At 42.0% G+C, this 27,430-nt stretch overlaps 1 protein-coding gene across 3 annotated transcripts; it reads right to left on the bottom strand.

Annotated features, from left to right (window-relative positions):
- Positions 1-14,134: 14,134 nt before the first annotated feature.
- On the bottom strand, positions 14,135-25,410 carry b3galt2 (UDP-Gal:betaGlcNAc beta 1,3-galactosyltransferase, polypeptide 2). Of its 3 annotated transcripts, XM_076088452.1 has the most exons (3): positions 24,601-25,410; positions 24,402-24,510; positions 14,135-16,548 (listed from the first exon to the last, which is right to left on the bottom strand). In XM_076088452.1, exon 3 carries the CDS (start codon positions 16,203-16,205, stop codon positions 14,865-14,867), a length of 1,341 nt encoding a protein of 446 aa, XP_075944567.1. In that variant the 5' UTR covers positions 16,206-16,548; positions 24,402-24,510; positions 24,601-25,410; the 3' UTR covers positions 14,135-14,864. The 3 variants fall into 3 exon arrangements, with proteins under 3 accessions (XP_075944567.1, XP_075944566.1, XP_075944568.1); XM_076088451.1 differs by having other exon boundaries at positions 14,135-24,510; XM_076088453.1 differs by lacking the exon at positions 24,402-24,510 and having other exon boundaries at positions 25,288-25,386.
- Between the last annotated feature and the right edge of the window lie 2,020 nt (positions 25,411-27,430).

The following is a 27,430-nucleotide window of genomic DNA, read 5'->3' as shown; positions in this document are numbered from 1 at the left end:
GTGGGTTGAACCACAAACAAAACACCTCTGGTCTCTTCACTATGTCATGCTCTCATGACTTTGTTTGGGTCAAGATAACCTTTTCGCAGAACACACAATTCGTGTACGGGAAATGTTTGCACACAAATAGGGGTGATCGATTACAATTTGTCTGGTGCTTTAATCTCTTAAGAATGTTTTTATGAAACCCAGTGTGTTCAACATAACAAGTTATATAAACTGTTTACTTGTGAATCCAAATGTGTTCAGTTCAATCCTAAATTATATGATGATTTTCTTCAACATTGGCTAAACTGCTTCATAGACCCGCCTCTTTTGGGCCAAAACAATTTGGCCCCCCTAGCTGCGCGTTCTGAGACGTGTGGTGCGCACAGGCGGAGAGGACGAGCAGGAAAAGCATATATTTTGCGCAGATATCATATTTTACACATATTACTGGGTACATTCCATAGTTCAAAAACACAAATATTGACAATTTGTATAATTATTTTTTTTTGTGCGGCTCAAGCTGGGGCCGGGCCCCATGGCCCTCTATTGGCTAGCCGCCACTGGTCAGCATGCATCAGACTTCCATGCAAGCAAGCACAGGACTTTTAACATTACACTCATTTAGCAGACGCTTTTATCCAAAGCGACTTACAACTCAGATTCTATCACATTTCTACACCGTAGGCACAGCTACGGGAGCAATTTTGGGTTTAAGTGTCTTGCTCAAGGACACATCAACATGCAACTAGCGGAGCCGGGGATCGAACCGTCGATCCTCTGATTGAAGGACGGTTCTGCTCTCCACTTAGCCACAGCCGACTTGCATTGCTTCTCCGATTGTTGAATTTGAATTGTCAATAAAGATAATTAGATGAAAGAAAACATTGAAAAAATGTTGCAGATTATCTTATCGATCATTTTGTAACCTCCTCAGATTCATCTTTAAACTCCTTTTGGGGATCTTGACTCCCAGGTTTAGAACCACTGGTATACACGACAGTGTTGGCGGTTGTAGGTGTTGAAAGGTGTGACAGGCTAGGGTGACTATGTGACTTTATGCCAATGGTCATGGTTGAATCCAATGCAAATGAGCATTTAATCAACCTTGTCTCTGACTTAATTAGAACCACACGGCCATGATCCTGACTCTGACTTTAATCTGTCACCGATGGCTCCAAACTAATTAAAAACAAAGTGAGAAAAGCCTTGAATTTATTGTTTGTCTAAGATTGTCCGTTTCAGGAATTAAGTGAGAACTGGGACTTATGTCTGCTCCAATTTCAAGGTTGACACTTTTATTTAGGCCCCCTGTGCCGTTATCTTGATTCCTGCATTTTGTTTTAATGAAACTCGGGATGTTACAGGTTAGTGCACAGCATCAATCACCTCAATTAGGCAAGAGGGAGATCAGTTATAGTGTGTACATCCTTTACTCCTCTGTGTTTGTCTGTGTGTGTGTGGGGGGCCGGGGGGAGCTACAAAAACAAAGCCAACTTAAAAAATGCTCTACATCTCGGTGTCCTATATTCAGTTCTGCATTGATTTTCTGCTTAATAGTTTATATGTTGGTTATGCTAAATATCTCTGTCTGGATGTTGTCATTGTAATTTCTGTCAAATGTTTTTCTCTCAGCAATCCAAAATATCTCCTGTTTTCTTCCGTTAACCGAGACCATTCAGCAGATAGGAGGGACAAGCACAATGTGAGATTGTCAGACCTGTCTGCCATGTGCAAAGAGCGTTGTCACAATCTCTTCGCAATGCCATATATCAGGCCCTCCTGGAAATGGCTGCGTGCTCTTCTGTTTTACATCCAGCCGCCAACAAGGTCTCCAGAAGGTCTCTTGAAGGGGCCAGGAGCAGCTCTACAGCAATGTTTTTGGATGAAAAGTGGTGAGGGAGAAGGGAGGATTAGGACGCGTGGGAAGGGATGAAGGAAACGCTGCCAAGCTGATGTCAGCGTTATAGGACTTAATCCAGCAGCTACTGTATTGGCAGTGTTGGCTGCCAACCCTTCCGATCACTGCATCATTTGACACAAATAAAGTGTATCGTGTCTTGTGTGACACCTTTTTGATTCATGCTGGGTTATATTCACATGTTGAAACACCGTTTAAAGCCATAGCTCAACATTTTCGGCAATATACTCCTTTCTGACAGTTAGATGGATATGCACTTATTTTAGTCCTTGAGTATATTTATAACAGATAATACTTTTCTATAATTACTAAAGGTTGCTCTGATCAATAATCTTAAATATTAACAATTGTTCAATTTATCACCTGATTCTGCAGTTGCCTTCAGCAATGGCGCATTTAACATATTTGAGTTTGTTTTGGTTTGACGGCTGACAATTGAACTGTTCAGCCTCAATGCTATTGTCATCGTTGTTTCCAGCTGCAGGAGGCAATTTCTTACTAGCACAAACAAAAAAAAACACTGCATTCTACGAGTTCAGCACCAAAAGGCTTACAAAGACAGTCAGCAACTAGCTGGGGAACATAGATGATTCTTAAAGGGATCAAAACATTTCCCTCAGGAGTTGGTGGAGAGCAAAACAGAGCAAAAAGAGAGTGAATTTTGTACTTACATCTGTAAGGTGGCCACAAAAACTAATCCAAATGGATGCAAATGTTGCTCTACATTGCAACTGTTTGCTAACAAATTTGATTCATTAACACGATATGGTTATTATGGCAGTTATTAATTTATTTTACTTTGTGTATTTCTATGTTTGCTTACCTTATTACCTGTCGGATGCCAGCTGAATGTTAAATGTTGCTTATTGAAGAATAAACTTGTTTAGGGCCAGCACATTTAGTCAAATGTCTATTGAGAAACAGACATTTTAATTAAGGGAATCACAGGAAGGCTTCACAGATTTGATCCTTTGGGAGAGGCTTAGTTGTGTCAGTTGATGACATTATTATACACGAAGGAATTACAACAATAATTTGTTAATCTGAGTGGTAGGTCACTGCAAATGATGAATTGACCCACTACAGCCCTAATACCGTTTCTGACATTGGATCGCCTGTTGACACTACAGCTGAGTCTCAGTTTCATCCCGCAAAGCACTGTGTATTAATCTGCATGTGTGCTGGCAACCTCTACAAAAAATGAGAGCAGTTTGCCACACTTAAAGACAATTATATACAATATGCATCACCAGATATTTGATCCCCATATTTATTTTTGTTTGTTTCCTGAAATGTTCCTGGACATGACCCAAACCCTGTCAAGTTTCATAATGTTGGTGCATTGTGTTGTGGGACGATTCTGTCCATCAAAGTGAACAATCTGGCATATTTAAGTGGCATAATAAAACCTTTGAGTATTTACTCTAACCAGATTCAGAGTTTATAAGTATGGAATTGGGACACAGCTCAGAGTGGTGGTCCATGACTGAAAAGGTCACACGTCACACAGTACCCAAACGGGTATCAACAGGATTGTTACATAGCAAGAAGCTCTGTTTAACACTTAGTCGGATGACACCTCAGAGATTCTCTCGGAAAAACCATTTAGTCAGTCTTATATTTTACCGGCACATAACCCAATAACCCTAATAATGCACTCTTGGTCTGTGATTTGTTCTCGTTTGTCATCGCAGAAAGTGCAAGCGTAAACACCGTGCTGAAACATGAGCCTGGCAGAGGTAGAAGAGCTGCATCGCCTGCTTGCCCTCCACAACCTCCCATCAGGGAGAGGGCGGACAGGCCTGGGGAGAGATAATTACTACCCTCCCTCATTGATTTGTGTAGATTAATGTACTTTTTAAAACAGTCTTGATTCTATTTTTGTAAACATGATGAATGCCACCTGTGTATTCATGAGAATTTTCAATTAACATAATAAACGTTACAATAATACCATATAAGGCTACGCATCTTGCCCCATATGTCCTATACTGAATCCTGCTCTCTGATATCCACAAAGGAAAGTCTATGATTTTTAACAGCGTCTGTAGCAAAATTAACTCAAGGGACCTGTTTAAGCCAAAGAATGGGGAAAATAACAAGTGCTCTTAATACCGTGTCAAACAGGATAATGTCAACACAATTATGAAGTGGAATTCATAAAGGGTTTTCAAACTCATAATTGCATCAAAGTAAATATAATCTATTTGTGAAAAACTTGGGAGGGGCGACAGCAGACTAATTGCACAGGACTCCTTAGACAGGTCTGGACCACTCGTAAATTGTGTTCGTACCAGAGAGAAATTTCAAAATACGAGAAAACCGTTGATTGCGGCAGGTACACGCCTCTTAAGAACAAATCTTGAGTTGTTTTCTTGCACGACGCCCTTTTGTCACTCAATTTTTCAGACGTGTTTATAAGCTCAGATATGTAAATGTCTGTATGGTCTGATCGTGGGAATAAATTAATGTTTTTTTTTTTTTCTGTTGTCACCATCTGTGGTGCGAATCGCTCACTGCTGTGGTGTTTCTTCGAGATCACCTGTCAATCAGTGTGGGTGCTGCTGTGACGTCTCCATCCTTTGGATTTACTGTCGGAGACGTTTTTCTCTATGCAGCTGGCGCTCTTCACATGCTACATGGCCGTTATTCGGAACAAATGGGAAACATAAGAAGTGTCACTGCATCTACACCTCAGAATTATTCACAGAACTGAGGCTTACTGCTTTCAACAGGGAGCTAAAGGATGGATCATGCCTGTATTATACAGTGTGGTTTAAGTATTACCAGACTAATACATGTTTTATTGTGGTGGCTCTGCATGCCAGCATAATAGATTTATAATGAAACAATGACTCTGTGGTTAAGGTGGTTTTAATTTGAGCGTGTTTACTTCCAAATCAGATAAACAATATAAGATCTATAGCTTGTTTGAACACACCTAAACCCCCATCTTTCTCCCCCAAGGATCAGACCAGGGGACATTGAGATTGATGGGCTACAATCTAGACTGCACCAATCTAGCATAAATAATGTATACATAATGAATAATTAACCAAATCAATATTTCTAGTTATTCTATCATAACATTACATTTCTAGGGATTTTAAATATATAGTGGCTTGAAATAAAGTCATATTTGATAGTAGATGTCAGATTAAGTGACTGTCTACCCATTGAAGTCAGCAGACACATTATCTTCTTTGGTGAACCTTTACTGCAGCTATCTTTACGTCCTGCTTGTTTCTAACTAGTATTGCATTCAGCTGGATCGAGATCAGATGAATAACTTGGCCAGTTGAGGAATTTTCATTGTTTAATCATAAAAAGCCTTTTCATTTATGTTCAGAGTCGTCTGTTGCATTGTCCTTAAGTGCCTATGAGTCCTTAAAGGAGCATCAGCACTTTAACCAAATAGTCCTTGTTGTAAATAGTTGTAAACTTGGCATTAACTATCCTGCTCCTATGGACCCTTTAATGCTGTCTGTGTGCAGGTTGTCCATTATGCAACTATGGCCAGCTTCCCTTGTAACTGCTCTGTGTGGCTAATGGCCAGAGTGCCATACAAACAGCACCACACGTCTTCAGAGGGCCCTTCAAAGTGCTAACAGGGTTGGATTTGTTTATGTGGGCCCTGGCAGGTTAGATGTCCAGCAGTTCTCCTGCGATGTGGAGTGTCACTGTCAAATTATATTTATAAATAGATTTTGGCTCAATGCTGGCACCACCCCATCATTGAGTCCTGGAGTCCTGGCTGGAATCTGCCATCTGTCTGAAAGCGTTAGGGAGTTCTTCCTCGGCTGATAGGACACAGCGGATGATGCCTTCTTCCTGTCGGGGATTTGTGTGAAGGTTGTTTTGAGTCAGTAGATTTGGGTATTTTGCCCTCAAACGAAAAGAAAAGAAAATTATCTTTATTTTTGTATTATCTCTGGATCAGAGCTCATAGGAGAAAATATATATTTTAGTATAGCATTTCTAAAATGTCATGTCTGAAATCAATATATGATGAATTTCTAATTTAATATTCGAGGTACCTTACACAAATCATGTCAAATCCATGAAGTCAAAGGCTGAGATGACAGTTGTTGCTCTGTAAATGTCAAATATTAATTGATTTAAAATGAATTAATATTCAATTTAATTCGTGAACATGATTTTGATCTGAATTCACATTAAATTGGAGGCTGAAATTAAGCAGGACCAGTTAAGTGAATGTAGCTAAGTCTTTTGGTCTCTCTGTTTGTTGATATTTAAATATTACAAATTTGTTTAATTTGATCAATTTAAATATGAGTTTTAAACAAATAATGTTTATTCCACTAGAGCAGGTGTCGGCAACCTGCGGCTCTTCAGCCTCTCTGTTGCGGCTCCCTGAGTCTACGTCAGGGGTCCCCAACTGGCGGACCAGATCCGGACCCAGGACCTAAATCCGATTGATAATTCGGAATTATACATATTAGGCACTGAGTTTATACTTTAACCGGCGCCTCTTATTCAGCCTTTACGGCACTTGTTCGGCGGTGCAGGAAACACACCGACCAATGCATTGCAAATCACATCACGTGATGCAGCTCAGCCAATCAAATATGGGTATTCTGACAAGTTTCCTGACTCGAGAGGCTGAGACGAGGAAATAGAAAGAAGAGGAGGGAATGCTTCCAGAACAAGCACACAGCATTTGCTGAAAAGTGTCACGCTGAGGTGAGCGAAAAAGAGCGATTCCTCAACTGCTGCAGCAAACTGAGCTCTTCATAAGAGTTTGATATTGTTATAACTGGTAAAATTGCAGTAAAATGTGAAGAATTCTCATTATTCTTGTTCTATATTTTCATAAATACAACAAACTATAGTTTTTGTATATATAATATAACTACATATAACACTTTATAAGCTGTGATGTCAAATAGCTTTTGCGGCTCCAGACAAATTTGATTTGGTGGAAAATAGGACAAAATGGCTCTTTGGATAGTAAAGGTTGCCGACCCCTGCACTAGAGGCTATATGGCAGTTACCTTAACTCTGCTATGCTAGGTTATTGTCTCATTTTAGCCAGCAGGTGTTTGGCCATTTCTTTTCTACAGTGATTGGATTTGGCGACTGACTAGATCAACACGGTCAGCCATGGCTATTGCAGCAAGCTCGAGCTTGCTTTATATTAGGCCCTTTTCACAGCATCCATTTTGACCTGTCATGGCAGGGTAAATACAGGTGTAATTAAGACAATTGATTATAATGCAATTCTATGTAGTGTCTCAGTCATTCAAGCGAGCCAGCATGCACAATACCAGGGCTCGGGTCCACCTATAGGCCATAATTAAAGTCATTAATTACACCTGTGTATATTCTGCAACGTGTCTAAATGGCTCTTGTGAAAAGGGTGCAGTTACTGTGGTTTGGCTTGTAATGGGAAATATGTCATAGGCTCATGTGAAGGTTTAAAGAATGTAAGTCCTAAAAGAGCAGACACCAAACTGTAGTTTCAGTAGATTACTTTAATTAGTTTAGTATCCAGGTGTCTTGTTATCTGTTATCATTGTGCACTGTTTCTTTCTTCTTCGTAAGACAGAGACACAGAGAGGCCTTGATTAACAGAGATCCTCTGTTAATCAATACTTTTGACTTCCTTTGCTGACGCGTTATCTGAAGTTGTAAAGGCGTAAACCTTTGCATGCAGATATGATGTGTGAGGGTAAAGAATGTCTATTCTGTCTCTGCAATGGTCATTTTAACGATGTCACAGTGGCTTCAAAGGAAGCATCTGTTGTGAGTTTAAACTGATTATTGTAAGGCAAACTGTGAACAAAGGGATTTGCAAACAGGAGATAAAGCATCTTCCTGACTGTCTTAAATGATCAAGTATACTAAGGCTCGAAGGATGACCTGCCTTTAACTGTGTTCTTTGTGTATTCTTGTTAGCTAAAGCAGATAACAGGAAGCTGTCTGAGTATAAATGTCCATGCATTGTGAGTGTTATGCAGAGCACTCATACAGATCACTGCAATGTGTCTGTGAGACTGTTCTCTTTGCTTGCAAGCAAATAAATTGACTTTACAAACCTTGATCGTTCATCAAAACTCTGTTTTACTTTATATTGATAGAAAACCTCAACTTTCTTCTCCCGACTAGTCATAAGAAATATTCCACAACAACTTGGTGTCAGAAGTGGGATCGCTGACCGTCCATCAGGCTCCAGGGGGACCGTCCGGAGAAAAGGCCTTTCCAGGTTCAATAACTGTTTCCTGTCTCAATACCTCCTTAGACAAGAGAAGAGAGAGCCGGCGGAAACCGAGGAGTTTCTGATTGGCGGCACGCGAATTCAACGACAAAGAATTAATTTCCACAATATCGGGTAAGGAAGTTAAAATTCCAATTGTAAAAGTAATTGTAAAAGTAATTGTAAAATTATACTAAGATCGTATAATTTAGCAGACACAGATGGATGATCAAGTAGTCATTATTATTTGGGTAACACAATTGTTTTTGACGTTTGTGGTTTTGTTTTACGAATGGTTTATGTAAACTCCCTTTTTCGTTTTCTGACGTATCACTATTACACGCTTTTACGTAGGAGACAGGATTGTGTTATACGGTGATGATTTAACTCAGAATAAAAACATTTTGAGATCGTAGCACAGATCGCTTGACTACAATTGTTATAGGTTTGATGTAAGACCGTTGTTAAATTATCCAATACGTGAATTCTACTAACGAAACTGATAGGATAAGAATCGTGATAAACTAACTTAACGTGAACTTCAAATAAGGTTTTTGCAATAGTTTTTTCCTTCGGTAAAGAAACTTACGCTTTATAGTGACGACTATATTGTTTTTAAGATAACGTTAACGTGTCCACGCCTGAAAGATGGGTGGTAAGCAGAGTAAAAGCAGGGAACCCTCGGGTCCGATAGTGGATATGATGCGACAGAAACACGGAGACGGGTGTTTAGAATGCCTCACGTACTGGTCAAGGGAGTTTGGGTTTCCTGAAAACGGCTCATTGAGCGCCGCTAAGCTCAAAATGTTACGAGGGAACGCATTTTTTTTTATTATAGCTATATTCATATTATTGCTTGCTTCGTTTTCATTGTATTTCTGTATTATTCAATCTGTCTGAGCGGACCAAAAAGAGTGGCAGGATAACAGTGACTCTGACAGTTTTGTAGAAACCTCAACGGTGTCAACACAAGCAGAACTGCTCACACAAACCAGTTGCTCGGGTGAACTCCATACTAACTTGGTTGGCTGTTTGCACTCTTTCACCATGGAACAACAACGCCCCTGGAGCCCACTGAGGAGAGTGGGGGGGACTCGTTTCACTTATTGTTTATTTGTGGTCATTGGGTTATGTTTTTTATTACCTTTTCTTTTATGGCACCACAAACAGATGAAGAGCGACCACGACCAGCGCAACAACACGACTTTTGACACAGACAATGACAACTCAACAACGCATAACCGTACCAGACGCACCGCAGTAATAAACTTGAAATATGATTGGCTCGACAACAACCCAGATGCATTAATCCACGTCTATTCATCAAATATGTGGTGGCGGTACGCACGCCATTCAGCCCGCAAACAAAACCGCACTAACTGCTATGTCTGCTCAATGATGCCGGCCTCATCTCACCAACCTCGTATATTAGCGACTAGGTCTCTAGGTCCTACAGAGGGCTGTTTCGTCAGTCAAGCAGTTTTAGGGTATTACAGTCCTTATGCAGCATGGGCCTCAGTAAATAGTACTATGTGCTTTCTTTGTATTTGTACTTTGTGTCATCCCACTGCTCAGTAACATGATCTCTCAGCTCTTCGCCAAACAGATGACTATGTATACTCATGTGGCAACTAACGACCAACGACTTGACCTGTTCCCTATTACTGACTGTGCGGACAACTTCGACAGCGACACTGACTCCTATGATGATTTTGATGCTCAGGTCTAAAGACAGTTTTTTTTTGTGTTTTTTGGGTTTTTATCTTTTTATTCTTTTGTGTTTATTGAATTGTATTGTATTGCTGGCTTAAAACAACCAGAGCTCCTTTATCTCACAAAAACAGTTTTTCTTCAGATATCTCACATTTTGGGGTAATACTTCTGTTGTTATTGAAATGTCTTATAACATATTTTTACTATATTGTGTGATTACTGTATAATCAAAAGAGTGGAATGTAATGGGAAAATATGTCATAGTCTCATGTGAAGGTTTAAGGAATGTAAGTCCTAAAAGAGCAGACACCAAACTGTAGTTTCAGTAGATTACTTTAATTAGTTTAGTATCCAGGTGTCTTGTTATCTGTTATCATTGTGCACTGTTTCTTTCTTCTTCGTAAGACAGAGACACAGAGAGGCCTTGATTAACAGAGATCCTCTGTTAATCAATACTTTTGACTTCCTTTGCTGACGCGTTATCTGAAGTTGTAAAGGCGTAAACCTTTGCATGCAGATATGATGTGTGAGGGTAAAGAATGTCTATTCTGTCTCTGCAATGGTCATTTTAACGATGTCACAGTGGCTTCAAAGGAAGCATCTGTTGTGAGTTTAAACTGATTATTGTAAGGCAAACTGTGAACAAAGGGATTTGCAAACAGGAGATAAAGCATCTTCCTGACTGTCTTAAATGATCAAGTATACTAAGGCTCGAAGGATGACCTGCCTTTAACTGTGTTCTTTGTGTATTCTTGTTAGCTAAAGCAGATAACAGGAAGCTGTCTGAGTATAAATGTCCATGCATTGTGAGTGTTATGCAGAGCACTCATACAGATCACTGCAATGTGTCTGTGAGACTGTTCTCTTTGCTTGCAAGCAAATAAATTGACTTTACAAACCTTGATCGTTCATCAAAACTCTGTTTTACTTTATATTGATAGAAAACCTCAACTTTCTTCTCCCGACTAGTCATAAGAAATATTCCACAACAGGCTTCGTTTTATGTTTCGTGTTGTAGGGGCTTGAAATGGTATTTAAATATATAGTCTACTCCAAATATAGTTGCTGTATTTTGACTTTGTAAATCATAAAAAAGCTGATTGTTTTTCACTTGCAGTTGCAGCGGGTGACATTTATCATTTTCTTTGTCAAATTCAGTTATTTTTCACCCAAAACTTCCATTAGGGATTCATCAGTCATGCCCACGGAGAGGTAGGCCTATTAGTCAGGTTCCAGGCCTGGCTGTTATTGAAAGGTCAGGAGATTTGTCTCTTCCTCAAGTGTATTTTCTCTCCTCTGGTTTCTAAAGGAACAGTGAGCTGTGATGTTAAAGCCGGGCCACAGCCTCCACTCCATCACGACAGACATCTCAATCCGTTTCCACTGTTAGCCTTTTATACCACGTTTACAGCGGCACAGGTTTTCAATACTGATCAGTCACTGCTCCTTTCCCTTTCATTCATCACTCCCTCCTTCCTGCTATTTTTCTCTTTCCTCCTCATCCTTTTCTCTTTTGCTTGTACTTCTCCAGTAGCAGACCAGACCAGTCTATTTGTCTCTGCCTCAGTTTTCCCTCTCACCTCTTCTAGCCCTCCCTCCATACTTTTCCCTCCCCAGCCCTCTCTCGTTTTCATCATTTGTTGAAGGGCTGAGTGCAGCCGGATGCTGGTAATCTGGCGCTCTGATTGCATATGGACATGCATGAACGATACCAAACCTTGTTCCCAAGGTTTGAGTCATGGCTTTAATCATTACTAATGGGGGGTGATGAATACCTGGGACCAGTTCAGTGTTTCATGAATTCCACTGTGCTGGAATGGAAGGGGCTTTGAGGAGGAAATTGGATGTCCTTGTTTTCCTGTGTGGTGACCAAAAGGTTTGCTTTAATATAAGACCTAAAGGCTGGTCAGGGCATTGTTAGAGACACATGGATGTGTTTGATTTACTACTCGTATAATGTACACACTGTAACCTTTCAGTTGATACCACAGTCACGCAAGTAAAGCAACAAGAGGCACAGCTACAAGAGCGTGCAGTTTGATGAAGCTCCACCACTGTGGCCAAAAAAGGGGCGAATCTCTCAGACGGTGTGGACTTAACCCACCATACTGAAAGGAAAGAGTGAATTAGTTATATCTTGGACGCATTGAAGACACATTCATGCCAATTTATTTCATCGAGTTAGCATTACTTTATGAAACTACTCTTTACAAGATCAGTTTTATCAGTTGTTATGTGCAAGGTTTCAGATGTTCATTTTATGCTTCACAGTCATTTTGTTGTTGACAGCCTTGCCATTTGTTATCTAATTAGCAATATCAAAGATTTCATTATCTTTTTACAAAATTACAAAATAATGAGCCAGGTTTAGATCTGAGTCCCTGCCAAAATAAAATAAAAATACCACGAGTGAAGAGTAAAGCGATTTGGTTTGGTAGTAAATACAACATACCTAACAAACAGGTTGAAATAGAAAGTTGGTTTAAATGCAGCAGACTATATATTAGGGTCACCTATAGGAAATCAAGGGGACAAGAGATTGCTATGCTTTTCAATTGTAAAATTGGACTTAATCCATTTAATATATTTCATATACAAAACCATGAAAGAAACATGGATTCAAATCTGTATTGAGCCAGTTACTGCCACTTTAGCCAGTCCTCTAAATACATTCTAGCAGTCGTTGCTGTCTATTCCACGTGATGTGGCTCTCTTTAACCTTGACATACCTCTTAACAAACACAGCCATATATGAACATTGTCAAGTCAACAGCAGCCAGCTTGATGAGTTTGGAAACTCGTCAATATCAAACCTGACTACAGGTAATCGGGGTATTTGTAGAAGAAGTTATTTTTAAGAAAAAGGCAAAGCTACTTAGTTGGTACAATGTTAAAATAGGTGTGAAGCCAAATATCTGTTGTTTGGATCACTTTATGGACATTTTCGCAAATGTATAGATCCTACAGCTGACTGTTAGCATCTTGAAACTCTGTTTCGAGATAATAATATGATGTCTCGCTGTAGATAACTGTTGAACTGAGGCTGGTACTATGGCATAATCTCTCTCACGACTGTGTACAGAGTAACACATAAAGCTGTTGTTTCCTTGCCTGTGGCTCCGGCATCAAATAATTCTTTGCACTGTGCAGTTTATCTGAGATGAACATCTTGATATTCTCTCCCTCTGCTGTTTCTACTTTTCAGCCTCCTCCACCCTTTAAGACTCTGCTGCTTAGTGATTAGTGGCTTAAAATATACCATTGTGTGAACTTTACCCATTTTACAGCTCCCTTAACAGAATTGCTCAAACGTGTAGGTGATTAAAAAAAAGACTGACAGACGCGCAGGAGACCTGGCTCTCCATTAGTTTATTTAGATTTGCCTTAATCTGATATCGGCTATTTCAAGTCTTAACCCAATTTTATATGCTCTTTTTGTTGGTGGCCCTGAGCATTCTGGCATGTATTTATTTATTGCCTCCCTCCACCCAAACACACACACACACTTGCACAGGCAGTTCCATCATGGAGAAACACTGGCAGCCTTTCAAAATCATATGCATTCATTTTCAATTAAAATCTAAACTTCGGTGTTCTGCAGCCGAATATTTAATGCTGGGGACACTGAAGGGTTCGATGTATAATTAATTTGTCATGGCTCAGCCTGATTGTTTTCACATTGCTTCTACCTGACCTAAACTTATCTCAATGTTTCAATTTTCTATTTGGAAGTTAATGCATTTCTTCAAGGTCCACTGAATACGATATTACCTTTTTCTTTTAACGATCGGTGGCTTTGTTTGTAGAAAACACACATTTGCCTGGTTCGTTCGGAATTATCATTTTAGATCGTTCAGTAACAATGCAACCACTGGTAGTCATAAAAGTGGAAACAAAAACTAAAAAGAGGTGAGCGGAGAAGTCTGAGCACTCTTCATAATAGGAAGTGGCATGAAGGAGGAATTCTTTGGATCCCACCTTCCCCTAAACAAATGGCATGTAAGGATCTTGTCTGTAGTTTCAAACTGGTGATTCACTAAATAACGTAAAAGGTCCCATATTGTAAAAGGAGAGCCTTTTTTATTTTGCTGAAAAGATAGTGAAAGTATCGAAACGTTCAATCCATGGGGAAATACACAAAGCCCGTATTCAGAAACTGCCTTAAAACGGGTCGCAGGGACATTCAATTATGTCCCTGCACTATATTTGTTGCCCTTGGCTTGTATGGACAGTAATGATACTAAAGTTGCTTGATTGCATAAAAGAATCCCAGATGAATCACACAAACTGCAAGCAAAATGAGTTCAGCACATTTAATTGTTAATTAATTCGTTGCACAGTTGCTCAAGTGCAGTCATACTCAATGTAAAGCTTTAAAAAATACAATCTCAGTCATCTCTGACGTGACATGAGTGCTTTCATATAGATTTTTTAAAAACAAAATACAGTATATGACAGATAAACCTTTTCTTTAGTGTTGTATTCTTTGATAAATCTGTAAAGTAAACACTGAGAAACAGGGCAGCATAACTGGTCAACGTCAAAGATACTTTCATTCATATTTAGGTAGTGTAACTGTCGACAAAATACATGTGCATTTCCCTTTGTCTGTGTAAACACAATTGTGTCTTCAATATTTTTTTCTTTAGATTTGTAGAGTGCGACATACAGTACTATCCTTTCAAGGAGAGCCCTCACATTAACTGTAGCATGAATTAACACGTTTCTGTTGGCACCTGAATTATCATAAACACCACTCTCAAGCAGCAGCACTTTTTGTGCAAGCTCTACATCGCAGACATGTCCTCCGATCCTCCTTTTAGAAATAGCTTAACAGGTTTACAATACATAACATTTTTTTTCTCAAATTAAAAAAATAGTTTGGATCATCGACTGTACACAATACCAAAAACAATGTGCTTTTCCCCATATAGTGTATAGTGCTGAGTTCGATATGCCCTCCTTCGGCTGTAGTTACAGTGCGCCCATCTCCCTTCTTTTTGAGGCGGGTGGTAGTCACAGGTTGCATCAAGGAGGCCTCTCTCCATGAAACTTTCGGTGTCTGTACCTGCCGTTCTTTTCCTTGGCCACGTTGATGCAGGCGTTGTGCTTGTTGCTCTGCAAGTGGTTCCAGTACTTGATGAGTTCATTGGGGTGGAACTGATGCGATGTGATCAGGTGGCTGTACTTACAACTGGAGTAAGACACCCGCCAATGGTTGAAGAGGAACTCGTTGGGAGGGGGCGCCGGGTCGATGCGCAGCTTCGCCAGGCAGATCCCCACGTAAACGTCCTCCAGGTGCAGCCTGCGTATACTGAGAGAGGCCTGGTAGATCAGCTCGGCCATGTCCCCTGAGAACACATACCCCGTGCCCGAGCAGAATATCGGGTAGCGCTCGCTTGGGTACAGCTCCGGCGGCATGTACCACTTGCTGTCCTTGTTTCGGTTTGGTGCATAGCCCCTCATCAGGTAGCCAGTGAAGTACCTCTGCTTGGGAGGCAGCTCGGGCTTCAGCAGCTTTTGGATGAGATACTCTGTGTTGACAAACATGTCGCTGTCTGTCTTCATCACATAGGAGGCGTGTGGGCAATAGGTGGCCACCCAGTTCATGCCCATCAGGGTTTTAATGGTCAGGTTGTAGTAAGTGTCCTGATACTCTTGTTGGATGATGTCGTGGTGAACGCGGCTCTCGTCCTCTATGCTGCTCTGGAGGTAGGTGTCCGAGCTCTTTCCTGTGCCGAGCAAGAAAAGACGGACAAACCCCAGGCCCATTGTTACGCTCTCATTCCCCCATGTCTGGCGGATGGCGTTGCGGGCATCGGCCTGGCCAGGTTCTGCAGCAATGAGGACGATGAGGAAGGGCATGCTGTCCCTGCACTTGAAAGGTTCGTTGAGGATGTAGCGGTAGGGCTGAGCGCTGAGCCTCCCTCCCACGCCCATCTCCTTCTGTAAACTGTTGTTAGTGCTCATAGAGTCCCCGAGCCCCATTACGCCCATCCTGGCTCCTCCACCACCTCCACCTCCTGCTGCTGCTGCTGCTGCTGCCTCCCCCGCCGCCCCATCCGCCTGCTGAGAGCTGAGGTTGAGCAGAGGCTTTGGCGCTACATACCCCGTCTCCCTCCACAGGCTCCTCAGGGAGCTGCTCTGGTTGGCTTCTCCCCTGGGGCTGCGGAAGCCCCTGACGGTGTAGGCCAGTGGGTTTTCCCGGGGTCCACTGCGTCCTGGCAGCCAGTCTTGGTGGCTGAAAAACAAGAAGAGGGTGAAGAGCAGAGCCAGCGAGAGGAGGCCGGCCACATGGGTCCGGAAGAGCGAACGCTTGACGGTCCAGGTCATCTTGATGGGACAGCAGTGCCGCCGTCTCCACTGCATGGTGCAGATCGGGGTCGCAGGAAGCTGCTGCTCGAGAATGGGCGGCGGCGGTCACACACAGTCGCCTCAAACATGTGGTTGCCAACAGTCAGAGGGTTATCGGAGCTGGCAGATGGGTTGGAGTGAGCCCCCTGGGGAAGTCAGGGGAACGTTTGAGCCCCCCAGTGCAGCTTGCAACAGGGTTATAGGGGCTCCTGATGGAGCTAGGAAGGCGATGATTCTCTTGCCAAGGCTTCTTCCTGGCTCTTCCTTGGCACTGTAGACAAACACAAGGTCATGCTCTATGTCTCGTCTCCTTCAGGATATGATAAGGGTCACCTCCTCTGTGTTTACTCTCCCTGAGCTGAAACGAGAAGAAAAGAAACATGAGAAAACAACGTTGGCAGTGGTCCGAAAAGGACCTCCGATTCACTGGCACTGAGCCAATTGTCAATGGTCTGAGATACAGATGTGTTTTTCATTCTACTTGTGGGGAGAACCGAGCATATTTCTTAATCATTTTATTTATGGTTTGTTTTGACACACCGAGTAATTCTGAATTAATTTCTTCCAGATGCAAAGGCCCCAATTAGAGCTTTCTGTGGAAGCAGAGCCCACTATGGTAAATTGCACTTTTGTAAGCTGACTTAACATTTTGAAAGGGAGAAATCAATCAATACGACAGCTTTGTAGCATCTTTGATTGGACAGGGACGTAAAAAACAGCAGGCTCTGGGGATGCGGCTTTCTGAGGAAAGAAATGGGAGATTCAGAGAACGCTGTTGCAAGATTGCTGCTGTAAATATTACTGTGCGTACGGTTCATCGGTACAACTGAAAAAAAGGCGCATCAAGATGTGTGCCTAGTGGCAGACACAGTATAACACATCTTATCAGAGTAAATCAATTGCACAGTAACACAACTGACTAAATGAGCACATTGTCCTATTACTTCACACTGTGAAATAAAATAAGGGCATTTCCTTGATCATCCCGGACACATCTCACAGTTAGGACTGTAAAAGGGAATTGAAAATACTCAAATGCTTCGTTGACACTATGAGCTGGTTGTCTGGTGCTGGGCATGGTGAGATGGTGGTGGCTTCTCACATGTCATTATTCAGCTTAATGCCTGGGGCAGAAGTATAAATTGCAGGTTTGCTCAACGTGATGCCGGCTAACGCTACACTGAGCCGCTTGTGCAAGCGAGCGTCATCAGCCCCCCACCGCGCGTCGACAGCTAGGGAGGAGATGCATCTGTCAAAATGAGTTCTCAGGGTCCAGCAGGCAGTGGGTGCCGAAGCCTGAGCCAGCCTCCGGCGATAACAGCCTTCACCCGCCATTCACCTTGCACCTTCAGCTTATCAATGCCGCCTATTGTCTAGTTGAGACCACCCAGGCTGCTCGATCTTCTACCACAGGGATAAATGCAGGCCACGCAAGGAGACATGCATACACACAAGCATGCGTCAAAGCAGACAAAATGTGACATGAATGATTGCATCTGTTGCCCACAGGGAGTTGTGCACCAAGGGAAGCACAAAGGCGATCACGTATGCTCACACTGATTCTCTAACTCGCCGGGGCAAACAATCAGTTTGCACAAGCACAAAATTTACTGTGCATTGCACATAATCACATGCACACCAAATACTGCAGTGCACACACAATCTATTTTTTTTTGTTGTGCGTTCACAGACCCACTAACACGCAATCGAATGCAGATCAGACTCAATGGTACAAACACACACAATGCAACTCTTGTGTCTATAGACCCACACAAAAGATGCATGTGCCCATCACACATAATTATACCCACTAGAAACACGCACGCACGCACGCTGAACTAGTGAATATTAATGTAGCAGCAGTGCAAGTCTTGAATCCATCCTTCTGTAGCGAGGCCTTAAGGGGGGGAATTAAAGGGGACCAACAACGCCACCTGGGGACTTACACTCCGGGAAATATAAACTTAAACGACCCTAATATATTACTGGAGAATTTATTAAGGGCACACAGATTCACTACCGGTATTTGGACAGAGACGCATTTCGTAAAATAAACATTTATTAAAGAATTCAATAAAAATCACTAAAACATGCAGAACAAAGGAAAAACAGCCAAAACACGCAAAAGCAAAACAAGAAAAAGAGGTAAAACAAGCAGACAAAATGGAGGCAGAAAAACAGCAGCAGGTGAACCTACAAATGATAAACAGAGATTAAAAGGGCACACCATGCTGCAAAATAATACAAATTAAGATGTGACTACTTACCACCTCAAACAAGGGGTAAGTAGTCAGACGGCAACAAGAGGAGGAATATGTGTGACACTCACCACCAGAACAGGGGCCAAGAAGGAGTGAGGCCAGGACCACAGGTGCCTTATAAATGCTGGCACTAATTGGGGGGAGGAGCCTAGCCTGAGCGCTGCGTTCACAACACTTCCTATTCTGAGGAGCGTTCCCCACTACACTTCCTTCCTGAGTGCGTTAATTTACTGACTGCCTGCGTTGCCATTTTGTTTATTTGTGTGCTCGCTTTTTAATGATTTGCGGCCACCGAAAAACCGAGCATTATTTTGTGCGAATGCTACATGTCGGCTTAGTGTGGGGGCCGATGTTCATAACTTCCAATTTTCATTTCCCGCTATGTTTGCTCATTCATCATGACTACTGGCAAGGAACACGATAACCTTTTCAGGCGAGTGTGCTTACCCAGCGCAAGCAATTACAGGAGAATGAGAGGGGCCAGGGTCGGCTTTGTTTTAAAGGTTAACATACTTTACATCGAAGCATATCCAACGCTTGAGAGATTTCTCCTGTCAACTAAATGAACATCTAGTTACGTGAGCTCTGATGAAGTGTGCACACCCAGAGGGGCTCATAAACACTTAGATGCACATGTACACAGAAGAAGTACACACACACACAAACACGTGATGGATGCCCACACATCCACAATCGTCAGACCACCATGAATGGTTGAGTGTGAGACTTCCTTTCTGTTTTTGTTTTTTTTCTCGACGTAAATGCCAGTTTCACTGGGAGAAAAGACATCCAGACATTTACTGTTTAGCAGTTCCATTTAATCTGCCAAGGCCTATCCTCATTAATTCATTTTCCGGCCTCCCATCAATGTCACTTTTATGCAAGCCAATTAGCTCCACTAGCACTAATTAAAGCCCCAGCGATTCTGCAGCGGTCAATAATCAGAACGAAGGCAGGGGTAGTGACACAGTGGTGACATACTAGGCATACATTAGAGTGTTGTCTCTGTCACCACATCAGCCTCAAACCTGGAGGGGAAAACAAATACAGTAAACGGAGCAAAATACTTTCCACAGCGAGGTATGAACGCCATTCTCCCTGCTTTCTTTGTTTCCACGCCTAAACAGCCCGCCCCCGTTTTGGCCTCCACATCTTTGTGTAACGCATGCAAGACAAGCTTTGCTGATATGACCTTCACTCAGTGAAGCAGTGCACTTTGTGATAGTGACATATTTTCCTCACGACACTCACAGCTACGATTTGTGAGCCGTTGAGAGTGGAAGCTCACTGAAGGTAGAGGTTGAAATTGCGCTTTATTGAAACAGGCCTGACTGATTATGTGGCTGACTGAGGTTCACTGCCTTGAAGCAACAATCCTCATTCAACCACTGCATTTATGATTCATTTTAATGTTAAAGTAGGGTACATTGCCTTTATCAGGGTATAGAAAAGTCAGGGTTGACGAAGGCCATATGACAGAATACTGATAGTGGGGTTGATCACCGCCAACACGGAGCAGGTTACAGATCGTTTTTTTTATTTTATTTTACAACGTAAGCACTGTTCAGACTTTTGAAGTAGTGTCTGTATTGCTTCAACGTATCGGAAAGATATTTACTGTACCTCCTGATTTCACAAAATGACCACGGTTCTTAAATTGGTCATGAAGTTTGCCCATTTGATGCTTCATCGTAGTCTGGTGAGTTGTTATGCCCAATAAATATGCAGCACTGAGCAAGAAGGGCACTCTGCCCTGTCTCTCTATTGTTAGCATTCCAGTTGAGAGCCAAGATACCAAACCTAAATCTCAAGCAATGTCTTTGTCTAAAACAACTTTACCTTCAATCATTCACTCTCTTCCCATTGCTCTCTTACTGTAGGCCAATGCATATGTTGGCAGGATGCATCTGAACTATTTGCACTGCCATTGTGACTTGAGCCGCACAGCAATGAGTTTCAAGAATGACACGTCTGCTTTTGTTCTGTAATGGGAAAATATGTCATAGTCTCATGTGAAGGTTTAAAGAATGTAAGTCCTAAAAGAGCAGACACCAAACTGTAGTTTCAGTAGATTACTTTAATTAGTTTAGTATCCAGGTGTCTTGTTATCTGTTATCATTGTGCACTGTTTCTTTCTTCTTCGTAAGACAGAGACACAGAGAGGCCTTGATTAACAGAGATCCTCTGTTAATCAATACTTTTGACTTCCTTTGCTGACGCGTTATCTGAAGTTGTAAAGGCGTAAACCTTTGCATGCAGATATGATGTGTGAGGGTAAAGAATGTCTACTCTGTCTCTGCAATGGTCATTTTAACGATGTCACAGTGGCTTCAAAGGAAGCATCTGTTGTGAGTTTAAACTGATTATTGTAAGGCAAACTGTGAACAAAGGGATTTGCAAAGAGGAGATAAAGCATCTTCCTGACTGTCTTAAATGATCAAGTATACTAAGGCTTGAAGGATGACCTGCCTTTAACTGTGTTCTTTGTGTATTCTTGTTAGCTAAAGCAGATAACAGGAAGCTGTCTGAGTATAAATGTCCATGCATTCTGACTGTTGGGCAGAGCACTCATACAGATCACTGCAATGTGTCTGTGAGACTGTTCTCTTTGCTTGCAAGCAAATAAATTGACTTTACAAACCTTGATCGTTCATCAAAACTCTGTTTTACTTTATATTGATAGAAAACCTCAACTTTCTTCTCCCGACTAGTCATAAGAAATATTCCACAACAGTTCTCACAAGGTCACGCTGGGCTCATTTAAAAAAGCATCTTCCAGAGTGTTCAGTCCACGCTTCCCAAGCAGTCACTTGAAAGTAAAGAGAATGCTATTGAGTTCAAACCTCTCCCCTCAATGTTGCTGCGGTATCATTTTAATGCTTTCTTGTCCTGGTCACTTTCCTCCCCTATTGAGCTGCCTTCTTCCTCAAAAGTGACTGTTGTTTATCATTGATCAGCTAACTATTGCAACTATTTATCCATGACTTTTAGCTCCGACTGTTTATTCATTACTTATAACTATTCCAACCGTTTATTCATTTCCTTTAGCTAATTCAAGTGGAGATGAACCAATACTGATATCAGTCTGATGCTAGCTGGATCGGGTATCGGTGACAATGTGCTGATCTGGCATCAAGAACCATTATCTTAATAACAATTCAGTACATTTATGATTAATACTTTCTCGTAAGTCATGGTCGCAAATCAGCCAGGCGTAAGTATTGACGCCTCTACAGGTTTATTATGGCTTACTTTAGGGTGAACAGCTTGAAGTGTTCTTTCGGCCGTCAACTGCTTCTTAATAGACTAAACATTTGCTGAGACTGGTGTTACAGAAAGTTTGTTTTTAGTTTATTGAGGTGAATACGGTGCCACATGCACAATACAAGCGGTTACTTCCCCAAGCAAAATGACACATAAGAGGAAGGAAGACTAAAAAATGCCTTCATTTTTGTTGACTCGGCAGGGATAACATTAAATGAGAAGTTGACCTTCAGGAGAACAAATATTTTAAACCAATACAGAATGCGTTACTGCATTACATTGCATTATATCTTTTTAATTTGAATTGTCACCTGCCTCCTGAATTTTGTGTTTTTTAAATGTTTGCATAAAGTTTAACCACGATCCAGGAAATATAGTGTTTGATGCTCAAAATGTCCGAAATGATCGAATCCTTTAACTGCAAACTTGTCTGCTTGCTTTCTAACTAAATTAGTTTAAGCACTGTCAACCAATCTCAGTGTTACAGCTTACTCAAATTACTTGTGTTTTCCTATTTATCATCTATTTCTAAACGATCACACAAGTATTATGCATTTGTCCAGCTTTTGAATTAAACTACTGGGCAACATGTGACACTGTCCATTGATTTGTCTTTGTCTGTGTCCATATAGGCCGACGTGCTTGAGTTCACTCCTCGTGGTATGTTTATCATGCAGATATTTCAGTTTCATCTGCTGAGTTTTCAAAAGATCTGACTCTGAAATTTAGCCCACAGCCAAACTACAATGGAAGTTAATTAAAGTTAATTAAACATTACCCTTTTAAAACAAACTCAGCAGCAGCATCGCTTTCCAAAAACCAGTGCCACTGTTTATTTGGATAATCAGACTTATGTGTAGACCCACAGTTTTCAACACAACAAACATTATATCTGAGAAATAGTCCCAATAAAAGACTGTAAAAAATAAATACTTTTTATTTTTTTGGGGTAGGCCTGTTTGCCAATGTTGTTTGGTGTAGCCTGCCTCAAATAGGATAGGACCGTTGGGAGAGGAAGGGCTGCGTTCTCGCTAAGTGTTGCAGAGCAGATGAGTGACACTGGATGGCCAGCTGTGTTTTTTTTTACCCTTCATCACACACAGGCTGGTCAGATCTGGGACAGGCCACTGGAGCCCCCCATCAAAAAACATGATCATCTAATCCTTTAAAGGGTCAATTCATTCAAATGACAAAAAAAAAACTAAACATTTTCTCTCTGGCTCTTTCTCTGGTGATAGCAAGCCGTATTTGCCCGTTTCGACCATCTTTGCCTCCACCTCAGTACAATAGAGTGATGTTTTTTTTATAGAAACTAGTTCCAATAAAACCTGTTCTCCATGTGACGTCCATGAATTAATCAAGAATCACAGGAGCTTTTTTTCTTTAATGACATTTTGCTGTTTTTTTTTAGCTGACATGATGATTCAGTTAGTTTATATATTAGTTGATGGACAGATAATCGGCTCATTTCTTTTTTTGACTGTTGGTTGGACAAAAAGAAATTTGAAGATGTCACCTTGTGTTTTTGGAAACTGCAATTGCCGTTTTTAGACCAGACAATAACTAGATTCATGCCCTATCATTCATTTAAATGTATAGGGCAGAATAATCAACAATGAAAATAAAAATCACTTAACCACTAAATGTAATGTTACGTGCAACCTTTCCGTGTTGTGAGCACCACACACCATAATCCCATTCACCGAGGCAAAAACCTCAGACGGACATCTCAAAACATTACCAGACAAGCCCAAAAGTGAGAAATCTTTTTTTTATACTTTGTGTGAATCGACCCCTTTAACACGCAAGTCAAAACCACATCATTTAGATGTACAGGGTAACATTTTGATTAATTTGTCCTGTCAAAAAGGCTACAAAGGATACAGCAGCCTCTTAAAAGTGGACTCAAAAATACAAGAGCCCTCTGGGAAATAAAGCTTTGGCAGCTCTGAGCTACTATAGCTGTAGTAAATATTATATGACGGTGGTTTTCTTCCACTCAGCCCGAGTGATATCCAACCCTTCTCATTGTGCTGCGGCCAACTTTTACCATTAAATCTAATTCTAACAGTATTTCCGTTTCACTTTGTTAATAAAGCCTGGCCGTATTCTTCCCACTTCAACTCTTTTCGTGGCTGTCAGTTCAGACGCCACAGCAATAAATTATGAGGTGGTTTGAAAATTAGACCCTATTAAAGTTTCATAGTCTAGCGGGCAGAGTGAATACCCAGATGGTGAGCTTCGCTGCTTTTTAAAAAATATATATCCATCTCAGCAGTTAGCATGCACAGGCTTTCAGTGCCAAATGGCTCAGGCAGCTGGACGTGATGAAGTGGATAAAAAGCCTAATTGAACTGGATCAATGGGAACTCCCTGGCCTGGCCTGTTGGCAGCTCCAACGAGGAGTTTCCTAAACTTGAATCTATGTAAAGGAATAGGCATACAGTATGGACTGACCCCTTTTTTTTATATCAATGGTTGTTCCTTCAGGAATCTCTGATTTGCTCTGGGCAAGGATCAACGAAAGCTATCCATCAACATTTACCCTTAGGGGGTGAATGTAGGCTATAATGCAATCAAAGTATTCTTAATGTTTCAAGCTGTAAACCTGATTCGAACACCTGCCCGAGGTGCCCCTGACTGTCACTGCAACATTTTAGGAAGCCACTGGGGCTCCAAAAAGTACCCGATGGAGAGGAGATGCAGGGTGTTGGGACGCAGAGGAAGGGCACAGATGGGTGAATAGGATGGATGGATACCGAGGCGGCTGGGAAGGGTGGATGGCTGGTTGTAGCCTAATGGAGGGGAGAGAAGGGCGGGGAAGGCTAAATGAATAATGAGCATGTGGAGGACTGATGAGACGTGCAGTGCTGCGTATAGCCTACCTCCTCATGCTGCTGCGGCTGCTGACAGGGCAGCGGTCGGCTGTCGGAGTGCGTGAACCCCGGTCCCTTTCCCCGCCATCGCCGCCTCCTTGGATCGGAAACAACCTCGCGCTTTAGTGCCTTTTCCTCTTCCAGCTCCCTCTCCTCTTATCACACTGACACCCTTGGATGTGTTACGTCCCTCCTCGTCCTCATCCCCACAGGCTGAACAAAACCTGCAGGTTTTTGGTTCTGCTCCTGCTGCGCCTCCTCCTCTCCTGCTCCTTGTGTGCGTTATACACCACAGCCTCCCTCTACCTCACTCAATAAAACATGTTTTTGTTGCTGTTTCACTGTTGTTTCCTGATCTTATCCTTGTTTATCTACCTCACCGGAGACGCGATTTTGATGTAAACATGTAAGAGAAAGCACCACAGCATCCACACACGTTTATCCGGAGCTCGAGCCGCTCTAAGGAGGGGAGAGCGGCAGAGCAGCAGGGGTGCGACTAGTCCGTTACGATACTCGGCAGGAGGATTTAGCCTACAGTGTCGGCGCAGTGAGAGCGATGGAGAAAAACTGAATAAAAATGAATATCCGGTCCCACCTATCACTGCCAAAACATTTCCCCGAGTGCTGAAGGAAAAACAAAAACAACCAGTCGTATACTTTCACCTCCCCCGCGTCTTCGTTTTGACAGTCAAACACCTTTTTGTTTCTCTTCTCCGAGGATCTTTCCTCCGCTCCGTCTTTGACCGACCCCTGTCGGATTTCCCAGCCGGGCAACGCAGCTGTTGGCCCGGGGAGTTAGGCTGTCAGACACCGCTCTACTGACGGAACTCTACCACGTCACTGCATTATTAGCGGAGCATCTCACGTGACCGTCATGCTGCGTTCAAGGGGTGTGGGTGAGCATCTCTCCTCAACGCACACACACACGCGCGCGCACACACGCGCGTGTACATTGACAAAAACGCCCTGGTAAAAATACGTTCCACACACCGTTATAATTAAAACTTGCTAAAGATACAGCCCGTGTGATGACTGATATTATATTCTTATTCCAGGCTATTATTATTGGACCCATTTAGAGAAACATGTATTGCATTAAATGGCAGCTATCATGTTTGGCATGGCTACAATGATGTATTTTGATAGGGAACTGAAAGAGTTACAGTCGGACTATATTTCTAATCTTATTGGAGCCTGCAAATACAAACATATACATGTTGAAGATACTCATATAACATTTGAAACAGAACTTTTTTAGTTTTAAATGTAAAAACAAACATAAGCAAAGAGAATGTCATGCATACACACTCAGGAAGGCTGCATGGCTTTAAAATGTAAGGACTCAGGGATCCCTTATTGTCGTCCTGCAACACAGAGTTGCACAGCGAAATGCAGTTGTAGTCCATTTATGCTACACAACAAAAACATGACAAAACAAAAACAGTAGTGGCCGGCATGCATCTTAACATTAAAAATCTGAATTCAAGGAAACATTGTCCATCAACTTTGACAACGTTTGCGTATCAAGCATAATGGATGTAAACACTCCGCCTCCTCTCGTCCTATTGGAGTTCTGCTCTTTGTTTTGCTGTCCACCTGTCAAGTGCAGCTTGATCCGCAATGCCCCCATAGAGCCAGATCTCTGTAAATATGTTGGCACAACATTCTCCAATTGGTCTGAGTCTGGTTTCATTCACTTAATCCAATATACGATGTTGATGAGTGTATCTCTGTCTTAGGCCACGTGCGCCAGTAAGCACTTTGCCATTTGAGTAGAAAGCTGAACAGGGATTTACCATTTTACACTGCATAGCCTTGTGGACACTGCACATACTTGTGGGCCCTTAGTTTTAAAGAAGAGAAATCTTACTGCCACAGCAAACAATTACATGCCTGTACAATAGTGTGCTTCCAGTTTGGGGAAGGCCCTTTTCTGTTTAAACATGACAATGCCCACATGCGCAAAGCCAGGTCCATTAAGTTTGGTTTGGAAGAAATTGACTGGCCTGCACAGAGCTCTGAACTCAACCCCATCCAACCCCTTTAGTATGAACTAGGAACTTGACTGCAAGTCACCCGACGTCAGTGGCCGATCTAATAAATGGTCATGTGATTGTGCTGAATGGGAGCAAAACCCTGGTTGCAAAATCTGGTGAAAAACTGTTGTAGCAGCAGATTAATGTGGCTCTCAACATAAGCCTCAGCGTGCTGACAGAACTAATGGTGTAAACCGGAGCTTCCGCATCGCAACTGCCGTATGAGCCTAGTGCAGAGCAGCGGCCATGAGCTAACCAGTGGGGCACGCTCAAATGCACGAACATGCACAAAAGACGGTCGGCCCAACTATGTAAAAGCACAGAGAAGCTCAAATAACAACACACACAGAGGGGGAGTGAATTCATTCTCTGCAAGACATTATGAGAACCTTTAACTGTCACATTAAGTAATATTTAGAAACAAAAGAGGAAATGTATTTAAAGCAACGTGACAAAACGTCCAATGTTGTTGCAACAAGAAAATTGTGCAGCTTTCTTGTGCAGATAAAACAAAACAAAAAGAACATGACAATTCTAACGGCTATGTGTGCGTGTCCTGCAATGGCATACTTTTGCTTTTAATTACATCTGACCGCAGATTAAGGATGCTACCCTCAGAATTGAGAAGCGCAGTGGAGCTGTTAGGGTCTATTTTGAGAAAAAGAAACAAAGAGGAAGATCTGCAACAATGTCACCGTCCTGAAAGCTAAAGTGGATGGTATTTCCAAATATGAAACTCATTCCTCCTACTTTTCCCACATGCCCATGAATGCAGCAACACTCCTTCCTCTCCCCCTTCTTCG

This window comes from Anarhichas minor, unplaced genomic scaffold (assembly GCF_050575085.1).
Source record: "Anarhichas minor isolate MPS153535 unplaced genomic scaffold, ASM5057508v1 ptg000010l, whole genome shotgun sequence".
Taxonomy (NCBI): Eukaryota; Metazoa; Chordata; class Actinopteri; order Perciformes; family Anarhichadidae; genus Anarhichas; species Anarhichas minor.
This window is presented reverse-complemented; position numbering and strand designations above follow the sequence as displayed.

Coding starts and splice junctions, on each gene's coding strand:
- b3galt2 (XM_076088451.1), bottom strand. CDS start 16,205: ATGCAGTGGAGACGGCGGCACTGCTGTCCCATCAAGATGACCTGGACC.